Source organism: Choloepus didactylus, chromosome 11 (assembly GCF_015220235.1).
Source record: "Choloepus didactylus isolate mChoDid1 chromosome 11, mChoDid1.pri, whole genome shotgun sequence".
In the NCBI taxonomy this organism is placed as follows: Eukaryota; Metazoa; Chordata; class Mammalia; order Pilosa; family Megalonychidae; genus Choloepus; species Choloepus didactylus.
This window is the reverse complement of record NC_051317.1, coordinates 59,200,989-59,225,687: the sequence shown is the minus strand read 5'-3', so window position 1 is coordinate 59,225,687 and position 24,699 is coordinate 59,200,989. Positions and strand designations below refer to the sequence as shown.

Sequence of the window (24,699 nt, the reverse complement as noted above, 5' to 3'; positions counted from 1 at the left end):
CCAGCAGTTTTTTTTTTTTCCAATTTATTGGGGGAAAAAAAAAGGCCATTTTTCTGAAAGAGTTTCTTTTTTTCTTTTTTTTTTTTTTACTGATTTTTATTTATTTATTTATTTTTTTTAATTCAGTTTTATTGAAATATATTCACAAACCATACAGTCATCCATGGTATACAATCAACTGTTCACAGTATGATCATATAGTTATGCGTTCATCACTACAATCTATTTCTGAACATTTTCCTTACATCAGAAAGAATCAGAATAAGAATAAAAAATAAAAGTGAAAAGAGAATACCCAAACCATCCCCCCATCCCACCCTATTTGTCATTTAGTTTTTACTCCCATTTTTCTACTGATTTTTTTTCAATTTTTTAACTTTGTTTATCAAAAAATTAAAAACAAACAGGCAAACAACAACCAAAAAAACCCCACAACATTTCAAACAAAGCAATGGATTAAGGAAAACAAATAACCTAAAATAACTACTTTGCTTCCAATATGTTCCTACCATACCCCAAGAAAATTAATAAACCATGTCCAAACAGAGGAGTAAGAAAAACAAATAATCTAAAATAACTACATTGCTTCCAACATGTTCCTACCATACCCCAAGAAAATTAACAACCCCTAAGAAAACAAAGGAATAAGAGAAAAAAAAAACCTAAAATAACTCTATTGCTTCCAACATGATCTTACTATATCCAAGAAAGTTTACAAACCATAATCATTCCTGAGCATTCCCATAACATTGAGATTACCCTCCATAGTTTATCTGTTCTTATTAGATTATCATTCCCCCTCCACTAATTGGTATCTCTAGGTCCCGTACATTCTACAGTATAAAACATTGTACATTTTTCACAGAATTCACATTAGTGGTAACATACAATATCTCTCTTTTTGTGCCTGGCTTATTTTGCTCAGCATTATGTCTTTTTTTTTTTGTTTTTTTGTTTTTTAATCTTCATTTTATTGAGATATATTCATATACCACGCAGTCATACAAAACAAATCGTACTTTCGATTGTTCACAGTACCATTACATAGTTGTACATTCATCACCGAAATCAATCCCTGACACCTTCATTAGCACACACACAAGAATAACAAGAATAATAATTGGAGTGAAAAAGAGCAATTGAAGTAAAAAAGAACACTGGGTACCTTTGTCTGTTTGTTTCCTTCCCCTATTTTTCTACTCATCCATCCATAAACTAGACAAAGTGGAGTGTGGTCCTTATGGCTTTCCCAATCCCCTTGTCACCCCTCATAAGCTACATTTTTATACAACTGTCTTCGAGATTCATGGGTTCTGGGTTGTAGTTTGATAGTTTCAGGTATCCACCACCAGCTACCCCAATTCTTTAGAACCTAAAAAGGATTGTCTAAAGTGTGCGTAAGAGTGCTCACCAGAGTGACCTCTCGGCTCCTTTTGGATTCTCTCTGCCACTAAAGCTTATTTCATTTCCTGAAAGAGTTTCTTATATGTTGATTTTGATGATCATATCCCCATGGTAATGGTAATATGTTGCTCCATCCCTTGTGAATTGATTAGATCTAAAAACTTCATTAAATTTGAGTTTGGAGCTCTCCAGCTCTAAAAATCCATCTTTCCCATGACCTGATATTTAACAGATTTACTTCGAATATGCATACAAACACCATCTGATTATTTTCCTCTGTAGTTTTAACACCATAGGCATCTTCTTATTTCTTTTTTTTCCCATTTTTTCTGTTGTGAACTTTAACATCTATACATAACAGTGATAACTTTCAATGTATGATTTCACAGGTAGTTAGGAAATCTCAAAGAATGTCATGGGTCACAGTTCCATAACTTCAGACATTTCCATCGTAAAATATAACATACATACAGAAAGATGTCATCTCTTGATGTACAGCTCAACAAGCAGTCATATAGGTAATTTCAAAAATTGTTATGAGTTACAGTTCTACAATTTCAGTTCTTTCATTGTTATGCAATACAAGTTATATACAGAAAGGTAAAGACCTTCAAGGCACAATTCAACAAGCAGCTATGGAGTAGATCCCAAGGGAATCTCTTATTTCTTGTGAGGCTGTATTTCAAGTTCTTGGAAGGAAAGATGTTTACAAACCCAACTCTAGGTGGGTTTCTTACCACTAAAAAAGTGCTGTATTGACTAGAGAAAGAGAAGATGTCCCCATAAAGGCATGCCTTGTTTTATTGTGCTTCACTTTACTGCGTTTTGCAGATACTGCGTTTTTTACAAATTGAAGCTTTGTGACAACCTTGCATTGAGCAATTCTCTTGTCGCCATTTTTCCAGCATTTCTGTCTCTGTGTCACATTTTAATTGAGATATGTGCATTGTTTTTTAGATATGCTGTTGCACACTTAAAAGTCTGCAGTATAGTGTACACATAACTTTTATGTGCCCTAGGAACCAAAAAATTAATGTGACTTACTTTATTGCAATATTCGCTTTATTGTGGTGGTCTGGAACCAAACCCACAGTATCTCCAGAGATATATCTGATCTGCAGCTCCAAAAGCCTAATTTCCTTTGTCCAGCTACTAACAGGTTAAATGTCTGGGCAGCATCATCATAATTACTGGTTTTCATATTAGTCTAAGTGAAAGCAACACAAGTGCTTATATTGTTGCCATCTGATGAGGGGGATGACTCCCAGTTTGGAATTCATATTGTAGATATCATCTGTTCCAACCCCCTCATTTTATGGAGGAGGGAACAGACTTAGGTATGTAACTTATATAATTTTACACAGAGGTTGGGGCAGAGCTAAGATTTGAACTCAGATTTCCCAACTAATTTGGCTGAGTACTTTACTTCAAAGTAAGAGAGATAATTCATCTGATCCTTGCCCTAACACTTTGCTTGGCTCTCTTATGTTCATTGAAGAGGAGATTTCATATTTAGTAAATTAACCCTAGTACTGAAAGTTGAGATAGATACACACAGTAGAACATTATTCAGCTGTTAAAAGGAAGTTCTGATACATGCGACAACTTGGGTGAACCTTTTAGGCATCATGTTGAATGAAATAAGCCAGACACTAAAGGACAAATATTGTATGATATCACAGATAAGAAATAATTAGAATAAGCAAATTCATAGAAACAAGAATGTAGGTTTTCAGGGAGGGGTGGGAGTAGGGAATGGGGAGTTAATGCTTAAATTGTACAGAGTTTTATTAGTAATGATGGAAAAGTTTTGGTAATGGATGATGGTGATGGTAACACAATATTGTGAACGTAATTAACAGCACTGAAATATATACCTGAATGTGGTTAAAGGGGGGAAATGTTAGTTTTTTATACATGGTAACAGAAAAAAAACTTGAGAAAAAAATCCATAGGGCTCTACAACACAGTGAACTCTAAAGCATGGACTATAGTTAACGGTACAGTTATAAAAATGTTCTTTTATCAGTTGCAACAAATATACCACACTAATGCAAGGTGTTAATAATAGTGTGGTATAAGGGAATGGTACTTTCTACATGATTTTTCTGTAAACCTACAACTTCTCCAATTAAAAAAAAAGTTAACAGCCTTTCTTTCTTCTAGGTTGCCAGCATACTTTGTTGTCCCCATCCCTCTTCCTGAAGAGGATATTCCACGCTTTCATGGTCATGGAATACCAGTAAGTGCAGATAAATCGGCTGGATGGCAGTGGATTGGCTCATTGGCCCATCCTGGCAAAATTATCTTACTTAAAGCCCTTTGGCTTTGGTTTGTCCTCAGTTCAAGAGTGATCCAGAAATATCCTAGGGACTCTCTAGAGGTGGTGCTGAAGGCTTTTAAACGTGAGGTACCCTGGGACAGGGAGATGTCTTTAAAAAGACATCTTAAAAAAGCTTTAAGAGGATATGGATCTTTCAAGTGTTGAAAGCATGATTTAACACCTAAGTTGTTTTGAAGCTGAGCTGACTGCTCTTAGGGTAAGATTCTTTTTGGCCCACACTATTAATCTTTGTAGGGGCATGGTTGTATTTTCTCCCAAAGACAACAAGAAGTGCTTAGTTTTCACAGAATAGAATGGGATGGGAGCCATCTTAAAGTGTCACTGATCAAAGAAAGCAAGACTCTGGTAGTTATTCCAGTTCCTAATTGGTGGTTGGGAGTTGCCAAGCCTTCAGGGAATGTAGTAGAGAATGAGAATTGGGAATAAATGCTGTGCCGTGCACATGGCTGGTTCACCAAAAAGAGCACTCCTTTATGGTAGGAGAAATGTTCTGGCAGGGATCCATCCCCAAAAGCCAGGTAGTGAGCCAGAAATGCTCTGCCTGGCCTTGGGAGTAGCTGCTCTTTGGTGCCAGCCTATTTCTACCAAATGGGAATACGGGCATGGTGTTGCCAGATGGTCTGATTTTTCAGAAGAAGCCAGAAATATAAATTTTATGTGAATTTTCCTAATTTCTAAATGTGTGCAGATGATTCAGATGTTTAAGAAAATGTGTCTCTGGGTTACATTTGGCTCATGTCTCACCAGTTTGCAACCTTTGATTACAGCAGTAATTCTCAAATGTTTGGTTTCAGGATTCTTTCACGCTCTTAAAAATTATTGAGGATCTTAAAGAGCTTTTGTTTATGTGGGTTGTATCTATATATTTTCCATATTAAAAATTAAAACTGGAAACAATTATTATTTATATAAACAATAAAACTTATTACATGTTAACATAAAATATTTATATGAAAATTAACTATAGTTTCTAATACAGAAAAAAACAGAATAGCATTGTTTTACATTTTTGAAAATAGAAGACAGCTGGATTCTCCTATCTGCTGCTTGTATTCAGTCCATTGTAGTACTCTGGGATTTGATTGAAGTATGTGAAGAAAATCCAGTCTCATAACTGGATATATAGTTGGAAAGGGGAGGAATATTTAATAGCTTTTTAAGATTACTGTGAATGTTGTTCTTTAATGATATACCAAATTATATCTTAATATTGTTATGAAAATAGTTTTGACCTTTCAGACCACCTGAAAGAATCTTGGGATCCCACAGGGGTCTGTAGACCACACTTTGAGAATCACAATTTAGATCTTAAAAGATCTAAAATGGCCTTTCAGCTTGCTTTGACAACACATATACTAAAATGGCCTTTCATAGGTGAATCTGGGAAGAGAGTATGCTCTGTGGGAGGAAACCAAGGTGAATTTTCTATGTATGTGGGAACAGGCTGCTTCTCCATCCCTGCATTGTATGAAGTTTAGCCACTCTGTGTTCTAGCTAAGCCTTGGGGCTGAGAAGTAGAAAGTGTTCTGATAAGACCTGAGAGAGGAGTCAGCAACAGAACTTTGATAGAAACCATAGGAAGCTATTCTCAACTTTATTAGATCTACCCTAATTGTATGTTCTATTAGTGAGTAGTGGAGTTTGTGTGAATGGACAGCAGAAAACCATTACACAAGATGGAATTTACGCATTTATCCAGGGAACACAGAGCAATCGCGCGCGTGCTCTCTCGTGCACTCTTTCTCGCACGCTCTCTCTTGCTCTCATGCAAGATTTTTATTCAACTGTGACATTAATATCTCCAAAATGATCTTACACAAATTAAAAGGCAATTATTTTATATATTAGGTTGGTGAAATTTTTATGTACCTTAACTTAGAAAACCCAGTCATTTCAACTGTTCTTTTGAAATGATCAATACTGAAAACATGTACTACTCTAACCTTTTATCTTTTGGATTGTTTTTTGTTTCCTTTTTAAGGCAAGGTTTCTCAACCTTGGCGCTATTGACATTTTGGGCTGGATAACTCTTTGTTGTATGGGGGTGTCCTTTTCATTATAGGATGTTTAGTAGCATTACTGGCCTCTACTCACTTGATGTCAGTGGCTTGAGGCAGAGAAGTAGAAAACGTTTACTTTTACCCGGAACATCCTGCTTAGCAATTTTATGCAGTAGCATTTGCTTTTCTTTTATAGTGAAAACGTGTTTTGTTTTTTTTTTTTTTTTTTTTGGTTTTGAAGACGAGGATTGCCTTTCCTTTGAGAAGAAAAATATATGCCATGAATGTCTGTAGCTCCCCATAACTCCCCTCCCAGGCCTACCCCTGGACAACGAAACATTTCTCCAGACATTGCCAGTGTCCAGACATTGTCCCCTGAGGAACAAATTCTCACAGGGTGAGAACCCCTGGTGATCTAGATTAGTTGTCTCTTGTTAGGATATGTCTCATCAGACTCTTAATCTGAAAACTAAGTTCCAGAAGAGTCAGTCAGTCCCTTCTCTGGCTACATCCTTACCATGTCTGTCTCTCACTCCTGTTGAACCTACTCATATTTACACTGTATTCTCTATGCTTTTTCTAAAAACTCAGGACAGAAAATCAAGCTATCTTTTATTAAAACAGATATTAAGCGATTTACAAAATTGCAAAACAGTGTCACTTTTCTCCCCAATTTTGAGGGAAACTAGGTTATTTTTATTAACATGCAATTGGTTTATTTTTGTTTTTTAAATGAATTAATATTTTTTAAGTTTCTCAGTTTTAATTTCTAATATGGTAAATATGGGTAGATATAACCCTCATAAACACAAGTTCTTTGGGGTCCTCAATAATTTTGAGGAGTGTAAAGGTCTCCTAAGACCAAAAAGTTTGAGAACCATTGATCTACAAGATTGTGTACATTTCACTTATCTCAGAATCTGGCATATAATAAGCACTCAAATAAATAGTAGCTGTTAATATGCAGTAGGAGCAGAGGAGAGTGGTAGGAGCTAAGACTGAAGAGAAAGTTGGTGCCAGTTTATGAAGGGCCTTCAGTGCCATTCATAGGAATTTTTAAAATTGTGATGACATACACACAACAAAATTAACCATTAGTGACTGTTCTAGATTGCTAATGCTGCCGGAATGCAAAACACCAAGGACGGATTGGCTTTTATAAAAGGGGTTTATTTGGTTACACAGTTACAGTCTTAAGGCCATAAAGTGTCCAAGGTAACACATCAGCAATTGGGTACCTTCACTGGAGGATGGCCAATGGTGTCCGGAAAACCTCAGTTAGCTGGGAAGGCACGTGGCTGGGTTTGCTCCAAAGTTCTGGTTTCAGAATGGCTTTCTCCCAGGACATTCCTCTCTAGGCTGCAGTTCCTCAAAAATGTCACTCTTAATTGCACTTGGGGTATTTGTCCTCTCTTAGCTTATCCAGAGCACAAGTCTGCTTTCAATGGCCATCTTCAAACTGTCTCTCATCTGCAGCTCCTGTGCTTTTTTCAAAGTGTCCTTCTTGGCTGTAGCTCCTCTTCAAAATGTCACTCACAGCTGCACTGAGTTTCCTCTGTTTGTCAGCCCATTTATATGGCTCCACTGATCAAGGCCCAGCCTGAATGGGTGGGGCCATGCCTCCATGGAAATATCTCATCAGTCATCACCCACAGCTGGGTGGGGCGCATTTCCAAAGAAACACTCAAAGAATTACAATCTAATCAACACTGATAGGTCTGTCCACACAAGATTACATCAAAGATAATGGCGTGTGGGGGCATCATACATTCAAACTGGCACAGTGACGTTTCATCACTATCTAGTTCCAAAACATTTTCATATCGGGATACTTTTTTACCCTGACTTTTCACCTACTCTGTTCTTTTCTGTCTTCATTTATCCTCGTAAGTGAAGACATAGTGTGTAATTTCAGCCACACACTTGCTGCCATTCTGGAGACTTTGGCCTCTACTCTCTGCTGTTTCCCAACCCTGAGTATCTATCTTTCTTTGCTCTGGGGCTAAAGAGCATTGCTGTAGTTTATTGAAATCAGCCAACAGACTGTGCTGAATGGGATCCATTAAAACTCTGAGCTGTTTTGCCTCCGCTGGGCTCTTGCCTCTGCTCAGCAGTATTTTTTTTTTTTTTTTAAACGCCTTTAAATTCGTTGTATCATTCTTTCCTGGAGCTGATATAAGCATTTTTCATTCTCTTTAAGTTTGTAACTCCATTCTAAACTCTTACTCTCATGAGACAAACTTTGCCTCACTTCACTGGGACCCAGGATGGGGACATGAACATCCTTAGCTTCCTTCTCCACCTCCTCTTGTTTCTTTCTGTTCTCCTGTTTCCTTCACACTAAATCTGAACTTGTGCCTGGGCTCTAGGATAGCTACTATCCTAATAATAATGTTATTGCTTTCTTGTTATAGCCGTCTAGGTTACCAGTATTAAAACCAAGTCAAAAGGTGTATGTCAGTATTTAAGCAAGTCTGAGTCTGACTATACTTAAACCTGTTGTTGTTTTGTTTTTTTGTTTTGTTTTGTTTTAAGACTAAATCAGTCTGTTTTGTTGTGAATAAATACTTCCTGGCTTAAAAAAGTTGAATACATCCAGCCATTTTTTGTTAAAGTTATAAATTTCCTTGTATGAATTGAAGTGCTGAGCTTACCTGTCTCCTGTTCGGTTGTATATTTTATATCTGGAAAATCTTTATTTCCCTCTGCAGATCTGGTGTTGGTCTTGCCACAATGGATGTGCCCTTTTGAAAATGTCAGCACTGCCCAAAGAACAGGATGAAGGCAATTTACAAATCCAAAAAAGCTTCTTGGATGGGTCAGTACTAGTTCTGTATATTGCTATTGTTTAGTTCGGTTCTTCTCTTTTTCCAAGAAGCCAGGAACAGTTCTTAATGGTATGTCTGTTTACCTGCTGATAGCTTACGGCTAGAAGAATACAATTTATGTATCATTTATAGTGACCAATTTATAGTGACCATTTTAAATTACTTTGGAAAGACTATAACATAATCATTACAAGTCACTTGAATAGCTTTTTTAGATGCACACTGAAGTATTTTGGAGTGAAGTGGCATGATGTCTGAAATGTCAACAGTTGTCAACTCTAGGTCATCATGTATGTCATTGTACTCTTTGCGATTTTTCTGCATGTTTGAAAACTCTCAAAATAAAACGTTTTTTTAAAAAGCAGATGAGTTTAAAACAAAAAAAGGAGTAGACTCTGGAGTTGCATTGCCTTGGTTCTAATTGTGACTATCTCAGTTTATAGACTTCATAATCTTGGGCCAGGTCGTGATGCTATATGGACCTCCGTTCCCTCATTTGTTGCCTGGGAACAGCAATCTTGGATTAGTTACCTCCTTGGTGAGGATTAAATGAGAGGATAACTATGGAGCTCTTAACACAGATTTGGCACATAGTAAGTGTTCAGGAAAAAATAGCTATTTTGAATTGATGTTTGCTCTTCTAATCTCTTGTTACTTTTTGATACCTAGAATTTACAAGACCATCCACAGGCCACCCTATGAAATTGTTAAAACTGAAGACCTATCAAGCAACTTCCTATCCTTGCAGGAAATCCAGACTGCGTACTCTAAATTTAAGCAGCTATTTCTGATAGGTGAGAAGAATGCTGAGCAAAAACTTTCTATCCAATGGGGAAAGACATGCCACATGGATCAGGTGAAAGTTGGTGCCTTTTCCCTGGGTTCCTTAGGGCAGTGTGCAGATGGTCCCGGTTGTGAGGACCGTCTGCTTGGAGTAGGCGGTCCAGTCACCTAGGGCAGCTGCCTTGCACCTCTCTGTGTCCTCCAGGCTTTCACCCCACTGCTCCCTGTCTCATGGCAATGACCATAGAGCCCCCTCCTTTCTTCCTTTCCCGAGAATACCAGTTGCCCAGTGGTGAGCATTTTGGTTTCTTCCTTTTAAAGTTGTTGAATTATGCAATGCCTATATTCACTGGCTTGCTTATAGTAATTTATAAAGCCTGAATGATCTCTGTTTTCCTCCGTAGCTTATTAAATGGAAATATCTTATATTTTGTTTCTGATTGAGCATATATACTTTTTTACAATGTAAAACATTCAATTAGTCAGAAATGTACAAAGTAGAAAATGAAAGATGCCCATCCTAGCCATCCTCATTTCCCTGCCCAGGCTGCCCCCTATCAACAATTTAGAACTTGAGTCATATCTAATCATGCTCAGTTACTTGTTCTTTTCATTCTTGAATGAGTCTTTACCCTCTGAGATTTGTCCCAATCAAAAGTACCTTTTTCTAACTTGGACCTTTTATCCTAGGAAATCCTAACTAATTTAGGATTCCTTCATTCGTTCACCTGACATTTATTGAATTTCCATTGTATACATTGAATATGCTAGGCATTGGTGAGAAAGATGAATCGGGCACCAAAAGCTTATACTCTTGCAGGGAAACAGATGTGCGTATCTCTAACTAAAACACATTGTGATGAGTGTTATAAAATAGATTCATAAGAAGTTAGGACCTGGAGGAGAGGGTAATGAATTTCACTAGTTGATTGTTGGCTGTGATTCTACAGTTTGTTTTGTTTTTTTATCATCCAGGATTTGCAGTGATATCTACCTTTTATTAATTTGAGTTTGTAACTTTTAAACGTATTAGACTTCTGTAAAACTCAGGGTTCTCTATTTTTTAAGGTGTGAGGGGGGAATTAATTGTACAGTGGTGTTTAAGGTACATGTACTTCTTTATTTAGGAGTCTGACTCAAGTCAAGTCTCACCATTAGGCTTTTATGGCATCAGGATGCTGCATTTTCCACTCTAGAAATAGCAGCCTGGATGGTGACGATTTCTGCATAGAACATGTTCCTCTTTCTATTGAATTACAAGGTGGTCCATGGTGTTGTATGGATAGCATAGGGTATGTCCCATTTGAGCCTTAAAGATTGATTTTGACAATCATACCTTTCTTAGGGGTATTCTGTTCACAAACCATTCAGTTGAAGTTTTGAAATGCTCTTTACTTAAAATGCAGACTTGTGCATAGATTCCACGGTTTAAGTCTAGGATCATTAATCTGAACAGTACAAGTTTCTGTAGGAGGTATACTGGTGAACGACAACCTGACTTCCTTATTTTTTTGTTTTTTGTTTTCCCAGATAATAGTACTGAATTTTGGGACACAGATATAAAATGGTTTTCTCTCTTGGAGAGTAGCAGCTGGCTTGACATAATCAGGTATTTCAAGCCATTCTTTTGCTCATGAATTTTGCAGTTTTCTAATTCAAAGTATAAAGCAAATTGACAAAGAATTGAACAATTTTATATTTCACAGTTAAATAATTTTAGTTCACATACTCTATTCAGGGTTCAGGTGGATTTTACATTGTTATTATTTCTGTGCATATTTGATAGGAATTTCTAGGTGTGCTACCTGCCTGCAAAGAGATCTGTTCTATAGACTAGGCTTTGAATGACTACAAAAAAGGGGACATGACAATTCAAAATTATAATTGAGGCAGCAGTTCTAGCATCCAGGGAGGAAACAGAAGTTTGGGGTGGGAGGGAAACTGACTTTTCATTGAATACCTTTCAATTTTGAGTTTTATACATATTACCTATTTAACATTTTTTTAAATAATCATGATTAATGTCAATTAGTCATTTTTTGTTTTTGGAGTTAGGTTGAGATTTCCAGAGAACAGAATTAGATTCCCTTTTCTACTTCATATTTTGAAAGCTCTTCTCTGTGGCAGTTAAGTAGAGCATATGGCAAAGGAAGATACAGAGCAGAAATGATGATCAGAGATGAGAGAATAACTCTGACCTAGGATATGCTTGAGGAAAGAAAGGGATTCTTTCTCTCACCCTAGCATGGCACCCTCTCTCAGTTCTGCAGTGAATACTATGGAAAGGAGCCTCAACCCTCCAGCTACTCAACAGATATGTGCTGAAGGGCTTGCAACATTTTCCACAATTTGAACATATAATTGCATTCCGTGATAAATGTCATAAAGAACAAGAACCCTTCTTTATGTGGGGTGGGCAAAGAAAGGTGAGCATCATTAACCAAATGAACAATCGGGGGGTGGGGAGTAGGGTGATTGGGGAGAAAGATGGACACCACTGTAGGCAGAGAACAGCATATCCAAGACCCCTAGGGATCAGTTGGGGACAAGCCAAAGCTGCAAATAGTGGCAGCAGTTTCAAAAGGAATAGTGTATCTAGAGAAAGACAGAAAGGATTTTTGGTCTTTCGGCATCTTTTCAGACACATTGACACATATGGCAAGTCACCTTAAATAAAACACTGTGGGCCTGCTTCACATTCTCTAGACATGGCATGTAGGGGTCTTACTAGAACTCACCCACAGACTCAGGTATGAGTTTTCAATAAGGCTTTCTAGTTTAGAAATCACCTAGGAGCATTTTGCGTAATTTTGAGATTTTCTTCTGAAAATTTTCAGTTTCTAATAGGGAGATGTTTGTCTCCCAATATCTGAAACAATGAAAATGATAATTTATTTCTTTTCTAGAGGATTATAGCATGAAAAGTAAATGAGATAGAAAACCAAAGATAAATTCAAACTGTCTCTAAACTTCTTATTGTTTATGATACTGGGTTCAAAAACTAATGCCTCTCTTTCTTATCTCTTCCTAGACGTTGTCTAAAAAAAGCAATAGAGATTACAGAATATATGGAAGCACAAAACATGAACGTTCTTCTCTTAGGTAATATATTTAAAGCACAAAGATTTCCTTCACTTGAGGATCAATTTTTGTATATACAGCTTTATGGAACTGGAATTGTCTTGTAAAAGGAGTGAGCTGATGTAGAAATCTTTTCGTTCTTTCTACTCTGACCTTGGAATCCTTTGCCTTGGATTTTAATGTTACAGTTTAAAAATAAATTCTTGCACTTGGTACTTGGCAGAACTTTTTGCAACCCAAGAAAGAATCGTTTATCTTTACCAAAGCTCAAATTTCCAAATGTTTTGGATTTTATTTTATATTAACTCAATTTGGTTCAAGTTAAAATTTTTTTATTATCCCTTTTGTACAAAGAGGATTATGGATGTTTTGTTGTCTGTATATCATTATGTTTGACAACTTTGTACAGTTGCCAAAGAAACCTGGTGCTCTGTGATTTCCTTTTCCTTAGCGGGCTTAACTTCTGTTCATGAGGACAGTGACATAAAGATTCAGAATGTATAAAAGCCAGTGTAATCTACCATGCAATCTAAAGATTGTTGCTGTGGTTGGTTAACTCTAAGCTAAAATTTTATCTGCTGTTCAGAATATTTTGTTTCTTAAAGCCGCATACTGTAAATTAAGTACATAGACTCATGCTTTTATACCCCAAAGTTTTTATTATTTCTCTCATGCTCTCCATGATTGTTGGGATTTAGATTCTAAGGACAGACTGGAAAATGTGTCTACTTGTGACTGCTGTACCATCTTACACTGGCTCACTGACTTAGATTTCACACATTTGTTGAGCACCTACCATATGCAGACTTTTAGATTTCTGCCTTCTAGAAGTTGGCATAAGCATGTTATTGGAAAAGACCTAACCCAAAACAACAGAACAGAGCATTATTTGAGTTCTGAGTGGTGAAAATGAGGGATAAAGAGTAGGAGAATGAGAAATGGAAGTCCCTACCCAAAGCCAGACTGCATTAATCACAGTTTCATAAAATGAAATCTGAATCTTTGACTGATATAACTGAGACATCACTTAGAAGGACGTCTCTCGGAAGGACTGCTGAGTTGTCTTTCACTGGAAATCTTATTTTCTAGCCCCTCTTTCTTTTACACACAGGTATATTATTAACACCCGTCAGGTGCCAAAAGGAAAATTCCCTTAAAAGTCAAAGTTGTTTTGAAAACTGATAGTACTAGAAAGACAAAAATAAAATACATTTCTTTTAAACTCGTGTGCTTCCATAGTTGAGGCTTATTTCTTGGAGGGGAAAAAGAAGTACAAGCCTAAGACTTCACTTATAATGCCACTGATTACGGGGGTCAGAGTGAAGAGATTTTACAGTAGAGATACCTCCTTGCTAGAATTCATTCTTAAGTTTCTCTGCCATCAGTAGTACTCACACCATCATCCTCACAGACATTTTAAAAAAGCAACTTGTTTGCTTATTTTTGTAAAGAGGCAACCATGAGGATGTGGACTGTGCCTTTTAGGATGTTAAAAATCTAAGACAAATGCATCTAAGTTGATGTACATTTTTATTTGCCGTCTGTCATGAATCTTGATCAAATACATGAATGGAATTTTCCTCTAATGGGTTTCATAATGTGGACTCCGAAGTGAGTAAGTGGAAGTGACCAAGGAGGAATTTTTCGCCTAAGCTAGGCAAGAAGAAGCACATCACACGCTGCTCCTCAAACAGAAAAGGAAAGAGCCTTGGAGCTGAGAAGAAGAGATATTTTGGGGCAGTCCAGAAATATTCACCTTTCTCCAAAGCAGAATTAGTAGAGGGGTTAGGAGCAAGAGAAAGGAGCTCCATAGTGAGTCTGAAAGGAGCGGCCTGGGCTTTGGAACAGTGAAGTAACTGACAGACTACTTGACACAGCAGGAGGGATGGGATGTAGTCCAGGTCTGAGGAGCAGGGTGGTTCTCATGTGCACGATTCTGCTCTCATTGTGTTGCACATCTGGATGCCAACATGCTAAAAAGTAGATGTGCAGTGCTATGTTTATTCCTTCAGTAAACAAATACACATTCAGTACCAGAATATGGTAGAACTTGTACTAGACAGGCTAGAAGCAGTTGTAGTTCAATCTGAAAACACTTTTTCATTGGCCCTTGCCTTTAAGGAATGAGAGCTTGATGGTTACTGCAGACCTTGGTGTCGAGAAGCCTATTGTTAACTTTGCAAGTGAGAGTGCTCTTTAGTTTTTTAACTCCTGTACCCTCGTTCCTCTTTGCCCTGCTGCTGGGGCCCCTCCCAGAGGAGAACGCTTCTGACCTCTGCTGCATCGTTTCCTCCCTGGTGCAAGTGATGATGGACGCACACTGTAGAACCAGGTTTGGTTTCCAGAGCCTCATCCAGAAGGAGTGGATCGTGGGTGGGCACTGTTTCTTGGATCGCTGCAATCATCTACGCCAAAGTGACAAAGAAGAGGTGAGTTGACTCGAGACCGTTTTAATCATGGGATGAGCTTTTCAATATCTTATTTAATACTTACCCAGATGTAGGGTTCCTGCTTGCACAGTGCCTGCTTCACAGGCTTGTTAGGAAAACTGTAGTCGGTTCCTTGTTTGATGACTTCAGATGCTCTCAACAATATTAAAACCCTTAAGAGGAAAGGAATACTAACAAGCGTGTTCAGAACCTTCTCTTTTAAATTGTCATTCATAAAAATTGTATACACTGATATGTACAACTATTTTATGATGGGAACAATATTGATTTATAAAACTTAAATAAAAACTCAGTAACAGAGACTCTTAAAATTTCTGAGGTAGTCTTTGCAAAAAATCGATAAGCAGGGTGCAAGTTCCCTACCAGAAAAAACTACAATACATAATAACATGAAGTAAGTTTTCCTTGCACATAACATTTTAAAGATAAAGCAGACACTTCTATTAACTCCATCCATTACCAGGGCCTTAGCAGTAATGTGTATTAGGCAGTGTGCACAGCCTCCTCTGCCTCTGGCCATGTGAATTGGAGGCCTGAACCCAGACACAGGAGAGTTAAGTGTTTTAGTTCCTTCAGTGATACTGAGTCCCTGAAACTGCAGTATACCTGCCTAGGCTACACCTGTACCAACTCCTGGGCTGCATTATTGATGATTGTAGAAGGAAAAGTGAAAACAGGTAAGCTTCCTTTTAATCACTTGCAGCGCTAACGTGTGGTAGTAACAGGACCTGCGGTTTTCCTTACTCCAGATAATAAGCATGTCTTTCTGCAATGCAGAACAGCTTGACACAGCATGCAGTGGGGATAGGGAGAGCCATGGTTCCTGCCCTGGGGCTTAGCACGTTCCTGGGAAGACCTGGGCAGCTCTTGCTAGGCCTGGTGTTTCTCGCAGGCCTGGCCTGTACTGATCCGTGACCTGTCAAGTTAGATGGAAATCACATGTTGGACGTCCTTTACTTTTCAGAGGAACTGATTTGAAAGTCGATGGGATTCAGATCACATGATAGGCAGAGAGAGCTGCTGTTTTGGGGTGGTGGTGGGTGAAGGTGTGGTTTTGTATTTCTTGAGGAAATGGGGGCTGGTGGGCATGATATCTAATGGAGAAAGATTTGAAGAGAAGATCTGATTTGCTCTTCACCCAGCCCTTGGATAATTCACTTATACTTGCTGAGCCCATTTCCCTGAGGTTTGAAATAAAGTTGCTGTATAGACATTTCTTCTTAGCTTTTCAACACCAACATATTGGAGTTTTAAAGGAAAACTAGGAGATCTGATTTGTGGTATAATTGAAGAGGTATAATCCAAGAGCTGGATTCCCAACTCTCCCTCTCTTATGAGCCCTGTGGGAGAGGCCAGCCTCTTGGCATCTCTAATCTGTTTCCTCCTTTGTAGGGGAAAACCCTAACACAGCCTGTCTTACCCACTTGACAGGATCACTGAGACATCACGGAGAAACTGGGGGTGTAGGGGTGGTGAAGGAGATAAGTACTTTGTAATAGAAGCTCCCTAGAAAGCTACTATGTCCACTAATAAGGGCTTATCTTTGGGTAGCTAATAAAGAGGCCCATAGATTAAACAAAACATACTTGTGAAAAATGTTTGAAACTCATTTTTGCTTCTTCTACCTTTTCCATCCTCTTTCTCTTCTAAACCTTCACTCGGGGGGGGTTAATACATGGACAGGCAGCATAGGATGCCGTTCTCCCTACCACACACAATTTTCTGTTGACGGAACTCAAAATAACAGTAATGACTGAACACAGTTTTTTTTGGAATACGGGTCTGCTAATGAGAAGAATAGAACTTTGTGTGTGTGTGTGATAACATTTTGTTTAATTAGAGTTCAAAGTTAGTGTTGCCTGTAATCAAAATTGGTGATAAACGCTTGTCTGTTAATGCTGATCTCTACTGAGATTTTGTATATGATGTCAGTTGAGCATATTCATTGCTTGGAATGGGATGGAGTTTTGAATCCCTGATTTGTATTGACCAGACAACACAATACCTTGTTTCCCAGAGAATATGATGCTCAGAAGTGGTAATTCTGGGGCTGTTGAGATGACTGCTCCCAGGACTTGGGACAGCTTGCATTGGTTTCTGTGCCTGCTAAGTAATGTGTATCTTGTTTTCCTGCAGGTTCCTGTGTTCCTGCTTTTCTTAGATTGTGTGTGGCAGCTGGTGCACCAGTATCCCCCAGCATTTGAATTCACAGAGACTTATCTGACTGTTTTGTCAGATAGCCTATACATACCAATTTTTAGCACCTTCTTCTTCAATTCACCCCATCAAAAGGATACTAACATGGTAAGAATCTCTTTTAGGAACCTGCATATTAAAGAAGCTCTGCCTTTCAAGTAGGATGTAATAATGTTGATGATAACAGTGATATTTATATAGTGCTGATTATATACCGGCCACTGTTGTAAGTGCTTTCCAGGTGTTAATTTTTAATCCTCACAACACCCTATGGGACATGTATTATTTTTATCCCTGAGGAAACTGAGGCCCAGGTAGGATAAGTAACTTGCTCAGGTCACATAGCTAGTAAGTATTGGAACTGGGAGCAAGTGTTGAAGCTTAAGCAAAATTAAAAATTATCCTTTTTAAAGTCAGCTCAGACCAAGGGCCTTCTCCATTTGCCCAGTGCCTGGAGTTTCTCTAAAGAGAATGAAAAAGAGATAGAGCAGGGAAGCTAGGCTTTTGCTCTCCATTTTCACCCTTGTTAGCCCCTTTTGAGGCTGTGCTAACCATCCAAGCTATTCTCAGTGCTTTGGGTTGCTCGCCTTGGGCTTCCAGTAGAGATTTTACCAAATCCCACAGGGAAGTGGGGAAGACCTGCCACTCACAGGCTCTGTGACCTCAGGCAGCTCACTCCAGTTTTGGGGCCTCAGTTTCCTCAAATGTAAAATTGGAAAAACATTACCTACCTCACAGGCTGTTATGTAGCACCCAGCACAGTGGCTGGCATATGGTCCACCAGAAAATAATAAGTATCCCTCTTCCCTCCTTCCTGCCCCACCTAAAGCCTTTAGTGAACAACTGACAGCCATGGCCTTTAAAATTGAAGTGCGCGTGAATGTTGTCTCAGGGCAGGGGGCCCTTCCTCATACCATCTCTCAGAATTATGTGTTTGCTTTCCCCTGGCCCTTCCTGGAAGCCGTTGTGACCTATGCTTGTTTTGGCAGGGTAGGGAAAGCCAGGATACACAAAGCAAGCCTTTGAATCTGCTCACCGTGTGGGATTGGTCTGTACAGTTTGAACCCAAAGCCCAGATGTTGCTCAAAAACCCTCTTTATGTGGAAAAGCCAAAACTGGACAAAGGCCCGCGAAAAGGAATGCGTTTCAAAGTAAGATGTCCGCGTATCTAAACCCCTTCATCTGCCCAGAGATCCCCATGTATATAAGGGTAAAGTTGCATATGTATTATGTGTGTCAGTATATGATTTAGCCCCTGGAAACCATCTACAGCGTTGATATTTGCGACTGGCAAATTCTCAGGGCACATTAGAATTCTTTGCTTTTGACACATCAGCCTTTGCCTTGATGAGGCATGGCCATCTGCTTCATGTCACTGAGGATGCTGCTGCCGAAACAGCCACACCGACGAGAAGCCTGCATCCTACCCCTGCCTGCACATGCCGTTAGGAGACTGGAAGGAATTGGTCACGTGGATTTTATACAGTATACAAAGCTTCATGTTATTAAATAGCCCGATTCTTCTTAATTAGATGTACCTATCAACCAGAGGTCAACAGACTTTCTGTAAAGCCTGTACAGTCTCTGTCACAGCTGCTCTATTCTACAGTTATAGCACAAAAACAGCCATAGACGGTACCTAAATAAATGGGCATGGGTGTGTTCAGGAAAACTCTATTTACAAAAACAGTCAGCAGGCTAGATTTAACCCGCCGGCTGTAGTTTACTGACCTGTGCTGTAAATCACAAATGTCAAAGAATTATTTAGGTTTGCCCTCAGATGTTTGTTCCTGATTTTACTAGTTATTAAAACCCCAAACTTCCCTAAATGATACATTATTTAAATGGCATTTCTTAGTTCTGTCCCTTGGCCTATAATTTCTTCCCCACAAACCCCACAAAGAGGGGAGAGTAGCGGAGGTAAACTCCAAGTCCGTGTGTGTCAGTGCCCTCACCAGCTTGCTTTACTTCTGATCCTGTCTGGTCTTGAGGCATTCAGGGAGCCTGACCATTTTGGATGTGGGAATTAGTACCATTCTAAAGAGGACTGGAGACCTCAGTAAACCAAGCCAGAACTCGAGGAGGTGTGAGCTGCTGAATACCTTAGAACTGCCGCTTTGCTCTTTCAAGGGTCCTCAGGCCCAGGGTGCATGTTTCCCCTTTCTGGTTCAGCCTCTTACTGCTTCCTAGACTAGAAGTGCCCTGAGCTCTGGAACAGCTTGTTCAGAGTACAGCGTGTTGTGCCCCCTGGTGGCTGTAGACACACGTCTCGTGATAGCTGGGTTAGGATCCCAGAACTGTCTCATGCCAGGGTGGCTAGGGACCTCAGAGACAGCTAGACCTAACTCCCTTATTTTACAGGTGAGGAAGCTAAAGCTCCATTTTCTAAGACTGGATTTCATTCTTCTCCCCAGATTCAGTTTTTGTAAGTGGCCTTCCTCCTTGTAGATAGGGGCAGATGACCTAGACTCCAGGAGCATGCTGGGAGATGTTTGAAGCCAAGGTTAGGCATATCATAGATTGCACTAGATAAAGCAGAGTTGGGCCTGGGGCAGGTAGGGACTTTGAATCATTTGGGTAAGACAACAGATGTCAGGTTTAGGATACCTTTTCAGGGGACAGATGGCCTTGGAGAAGTTCTGTAAGGAGCTCTGAAGAAGCTCTGGATGAACAGGGAAGTGCTGCCCATGTATTACCACGTGGTATTAGGATTCTGCTGAGTACACAGTCTTACTCTCAGCCTCAGGCTTTGATCAGGTTTTGGGCACAAGGTGCTGCTCCCACCTTGGTCTGTCTTGAACATTCTGTTTAGTTAGTAGCCCCATAGGAGACCGAGAAGGGGGCTTCCTAGACCAAGTTGAGTTCATACTGTCTGTGTTTGAAACCATTTTTGAACACTTGGTAGGTGGTGCCATTGGGCAAATTACTTAAACATTTTGCCTTAGTTGCCTCATTTGTAAAATGGAGCAGTAATTGTTGAGACTCAGATAAGTTGATGCATGTAAAGCTCTGAGCACAGAACCTGGCACACAGTGAGCACTCAGTGACATTTAATTTCTGCCTGCATGCCCCGGTCCTTCCCCTGCCTGACTCAGGGAGATCCCTATGGGGCAAGGCCGGCTGGCTCCTGGTCTTCATCTTCCCTATACTCAGAAGGAGAGTCAAAAGTCACGGTTCTCTCTGGGTTGTGGTATTATGAATGAGTTTGCTTTCTTCTTTATACTTTTATTGTTATTTCATTTTCCATAATGAAATAGTTCCTTTATAATAAAGAATACTTTTTTTAAAAAGGCAGAAATATGTTAGAAAGTTACAGGGCTAGCCTGAAAATAAATTTTAATTAATTTTTGGTTTGAATGAGCATCTTAAGAGCAAAAGAATTGGGGAAAACCAGCATCTACCTTGTTTTTTACTTGTTTGAGTACTGGGGAACCCTCCTGACCTCTGATCCTTTCCCCCATCTTCTCAACTCTCACAGTGCAGCCTTGCTTTTGCTGCAGATAGAATTACTGGGTTGGGAGGGAGAGGGGGCGGGCTTAAATGCGCACACATTTCCACTCCACGCAAGTTGTCAAACAAGGTGTCTGGCCAAATTAATGGGTTCCTCACATTCCTATTTTGCTCCCACCCACCTCTGCTTTCTTTGCCCCTCAAAATTTTTATGACATAGGCTTAAACTCCCATGGGTACCTGATAACCCAACATGTTGTTATTTCATTGAAGTGATAGGATCTTCAGGTAGTTGGCACTGCTTCCACGCAGGTGTTCAGAATAGGATTCAAGCTAACAGCCCAAAAGTTCTCCAAAGAAGAAACATTTTACTCCTTTCAAAAAGTGAATAGGTATACCCCCAAACTCCCCTAAATCATCCACCTACCTGGAGTTAAATTTGTCCTTCAGAAGTCCTTGTGTACTTTTCTACCCCTGTGAAGGGGAGTAGAATATCCAAAGCTTTACTCCACGCCACCACCCACCGCACAGCTCCCGTCCACACCTGGTTTCACCCATTTGGTTATGAAGACAGGGTGCATCTAACATCTGCATCAGATGAATAAACAAGAAAACACCCTTCCTTTCCACGTTATAGCGTCTTAATGAATTTGCTTTGACATGGCAATTCTGATATCTCTTGACCCTTGTTAAAACAGGGTTATGCCCCTTTCTTGGTGTTAACAACTGTAACTGGGCCTCATAAATTAACCAGACATATTTTTGTGTGTTTTCTCTTAAAGCATCAACGACAACTTTCTCTGCCGCTCACCCAATCTAAAGCATCTCCCAAAAGAGGGTTTTTCAGGGAAGAAACAGATCATTTAATTAAAAACCTTCTAGGCAAGAGAATAAGCAAACTTATTAATTCTTCGGATGAGCTGCAAGATAACCTTCGAGAGTTCTATGACAGCTGGCACAGCAAACCTACTGATTACCACGGTTTGTTGTTGCCTCACATAGAGGGGCCAGAAATCAAAGTCTGGGCCCAGCGGTACTTGCGATGGATTCCTGAAGCCCAGATCCTAGGTGGTGGCAGAGTGGCCACTATGAGCAAACTCTTGGAAATGATGGAGGAAGTTCAGAGCTTACAAGAGAAAATAGACGAGCGACACCACAGGGTAGTGGCCCTCCAGGCAGAGGCCCCCACCCTGCTGAGGAATTCTGCCCGCCTGTCCTCCTTGTTTCCTTTCGCTTTGCTCCAGCGACATTCCTCCAAGCCTGTCTTACCTACCAGCGGTTGGAAAGCTTTGGGAGATGAAGAAGACTTGGCCAAACGAGAAGATGAGTTTGTGGATCTAGGAGATGCATGACTTATTTTTACAGTTATTGTAAAAAAGAATGTTGAAGATTGGGACAGTAATCAAACACATTTGATCTCTGGGTAGTGTGTCACGCTGAAGCTTCATGCTGGCAGTGTCCCTAGCCCAGTGCTGCATTGGAGTAAACCTGGGCCTTCAGGAAAAGAGCTGGTTCTCGTTTCTTTTTTTTTTTTTCACGGTCATGAAAGACTATGCAATTAAAACCATATCTTTAGTATTATTAATTGAAAGGAGCTACTACTTGACCCATAATAGGATTGTGGCTGTTTTCTGGTGATGCATAAGTATTATACAGAGCCTGCAGTGGCTGGTGTACTACTAGAAAGAACTTTGTGAAGATCGTCTTGGATTTGATACTTTCTTCGGATCCTTTCTCTGCCAGCATAATTTATCCAATCGTTGGGAATAGTAATTTTTTTTATAACCCATTTCATTTAGGAGCAAGTTCAGCTTGCTGCATATTTGTATGACGAATTAAAAGATTCAAATAGAGGTATCAAGATGTAAGACATTTGTTTAAACAAATCATTCATGGTATTTTTCCTTTCTGTGTCCTCTTGCCTGTAGAAAAGCTGGGGAAATTCCACCTGTATCACTCATCCTAAAGTTTTAGACCACCCTTCCTCCTTCATAGAGTGTATCAGTTCATGTGGGGGTGGTGGGCTAACCAGCCACATTGCCGTTTTTCATGGGCTGACAGCTCCAGGGCTTTCCTCTACCTGCTCCACTGGCCACCGTCCCTCCAAGCCATCCCTGCCTTGGTGTACATAGTCCCAGTTTTCTTGCTGCTAAACCTGTTGGTTAAACTGGGAGGATCTCTTCAGTTTATCCAGAGGAGCTTCCATTCTTCTGGAGTCTCTCAGCATATGAAACTAATTGCTTTGCCTTTTTCTAGTAGATGCTAAGGCCCAAGCATTTGCATTTGTGGTCCTTTGTAGCAACCCCTCAGGTGGTTTCCTTACATTGTCTGTTACCTTTACAGACTAATGGAGTAGGATCACTTTTGAATGTGGCTTTCATAGGAAAGCAGTTAAACGTATAAATATCAGAAGTGATGATTATCATATAGTACCTCAGTGATTTAAAAAGCCATAGAAGAAACTTGATTATAAAAAGCCATAGAAGAAACTGATAACCCTTTTGGATCTGCTGTCTAAATGATACATATATTTTAATTCAGGAAAGTCACTTTGTAATGACCAGTTTTTTCATTCTTAATGGAATCCTGTCACATCCATGAGAGGAAGGAGAAAAAACTCATGTTAGAATGTTTCAAATGGAGTGTTTGCCTTTTATATACATTTGCTCTCCATCATAGATCCCAATTTGAATATCAAATGTTTAGAAAAACTTTCAGTTGCTCAAGGGCAATAAGAAATCTTGAAACTATTGACCAAGTGGAGTTTCTTCGTTTGCACTGAATTGCCTTTTGTACAATAAATTGTTCTGCTGTTCTCCTCACTCCATGTTACCGTGCAGCCAGGGTGGTCTGTCCAGGTGGCAGATGTGAGGAGAGGGCAAGCGCCATGCATCTGGGGGCCAAACACGTGTCAAGTCTTGGTTGCCTTAAGAGTCTTACCAGTAAGGTTGATGTTAGGCTTGCAACAGGGATTTTTAAAAATACACTAGTTTTGTTAGCTGCCTTCACATGCACTCTGTGGGCCTTCTTAATCTAGCACTAATCTCCACTTCTCTGCCCCATTGCCTCCCAGATATACTATGGAGCTAACTATTTTTGTTACCATATTAAAACATAAATATTTATACTGTAGCCTCTTCAGTCTTAGGATCTTGGTAATTTTCATTCCAAAAAATGCTTGGTGTGATGCTTTACACTCTACAAAGTATAAAGGCACAAGGTTATGGTTGTTGTCATAGCAGTTGAATGTGCATTGAAATATTTTTCTATGGTTTCTTAAAAAATCACAGTAGAAAAGTAAGCTGTTGTAACATATAAGGTCATGACAATTTATGTATTTATATTTGAAATCAGATTTCTATAACTTGTATTTGTGTACAGAAGCCTTACTGGGTTTATATATTGTGAAATTTTTATTCAAGATTGAGATGTGGGTTATGTTTAACAGTCAAAGCTGAAATGAGACTGTTTAAATGCTGCACTGTGCACGTTTGGAAATGTACATTAATTTACTGTATATAATATCTTAAGTTTGTTTATACCTCCAAGTTTTTACACTGAAGATAAACTAGCTTTAATTAAATTCAGACTTTCCTTTTTTCATATTAAGGGAATAAGCTGTTGGGCTAAATCTGTATAAATGTGCTTTTTATTTTCTGGATGTACAATGAAAGTTTATACTCATATCTCACTGCATCATATCTGACTGCAGAAATTAAAGCACAATTTGAAAGCAATACTGTATTTGGCATGCTTGATATAGCACATGGAGTAATTACTTAACATTTGTTCAGGAAGTGGTTCTAACTATGTACTAGGTGCCAAGCCATGCCCCAGGAGCCAGAGATACAGCAGTGAGTAGGTTAAAGCTCTGCTCTTGTGGAGTTTACATTCCAGCGCTTGCCTCTGAAGGCAGTTGGTGGGGGTGGATGGGGACCAATAACCAAAGAAATACTTAAAATTTCAGGTGGTGATGCAATGCTATGAAGAAAAATAAAATAGGGCCGGGGGACCTATAGGGTGACTGAAGGAAACGAGTTTCATAAATCCCTGAAATTAATTCTTGCTGCCTCCACTTTTATGAGGATATATAAAACTAGAATTCTGTTATTTTTGCTGGAAAAGATCTGAGTTCATTTAAATCATAGAATATAGTTTTTCCT

The 24,699-nt window shown here is 39.3% G+C and overlaps 1 protein-coding gene across 3 annotated transcripts in view; it reads left to right on the top strand.

Annotated features, from left to right (window-relative positions):
• Window positions 1-24,273, top strand: part of MTMR12 (myotubularin related protein 12) — a 98,203-nt gene extending 73,930 nt beyond the window's left edge. For all 3 annotated transcript variants that reach the window (XM_037799171.1, XM_037799170.1, XM_037799172.1), the window contains exons 8-16: window positions 3,571-3,646; window positions 8,460-8,566; window positions 9,246-9,370; window positions 10,890-10,968; window positions 12,391-12,461; window positions 14,697-14,869; window positions 17,027-17,194; window positions 18,076-18,237; window positions 21,319-24,273. In XM_037799171.1, the coding sequence (XP_037655099.1) occupies window positions 3,571-3,646; window positions 8,460-8,566; window positions 9,246-9,370; window positions 10,890-10,968; window positions 12,391-12,461; window positions 14,697-14,869; window positions 17,027-17,194; window positions 18,076-18,237; window positions 21,319-21,888 (1,531 nt within the window). In that variant the 3' untranslated portion in view covers window positions 21,889-24,273. The remainder of the gene's footprint in view (window positions 1-3,570; window positions 3,647-8,459; window positions 8,567-9,245; window positions 9,371-10,889; window positions 10,969-12,390; window positions 12,462-14,696; window positions 14,870-17,026; window positions 17,195-18,075; window positions 18,238-21,318) is intronic.
• Window positions 24,274-24,699: the final 426 nt, after the last annotated feature.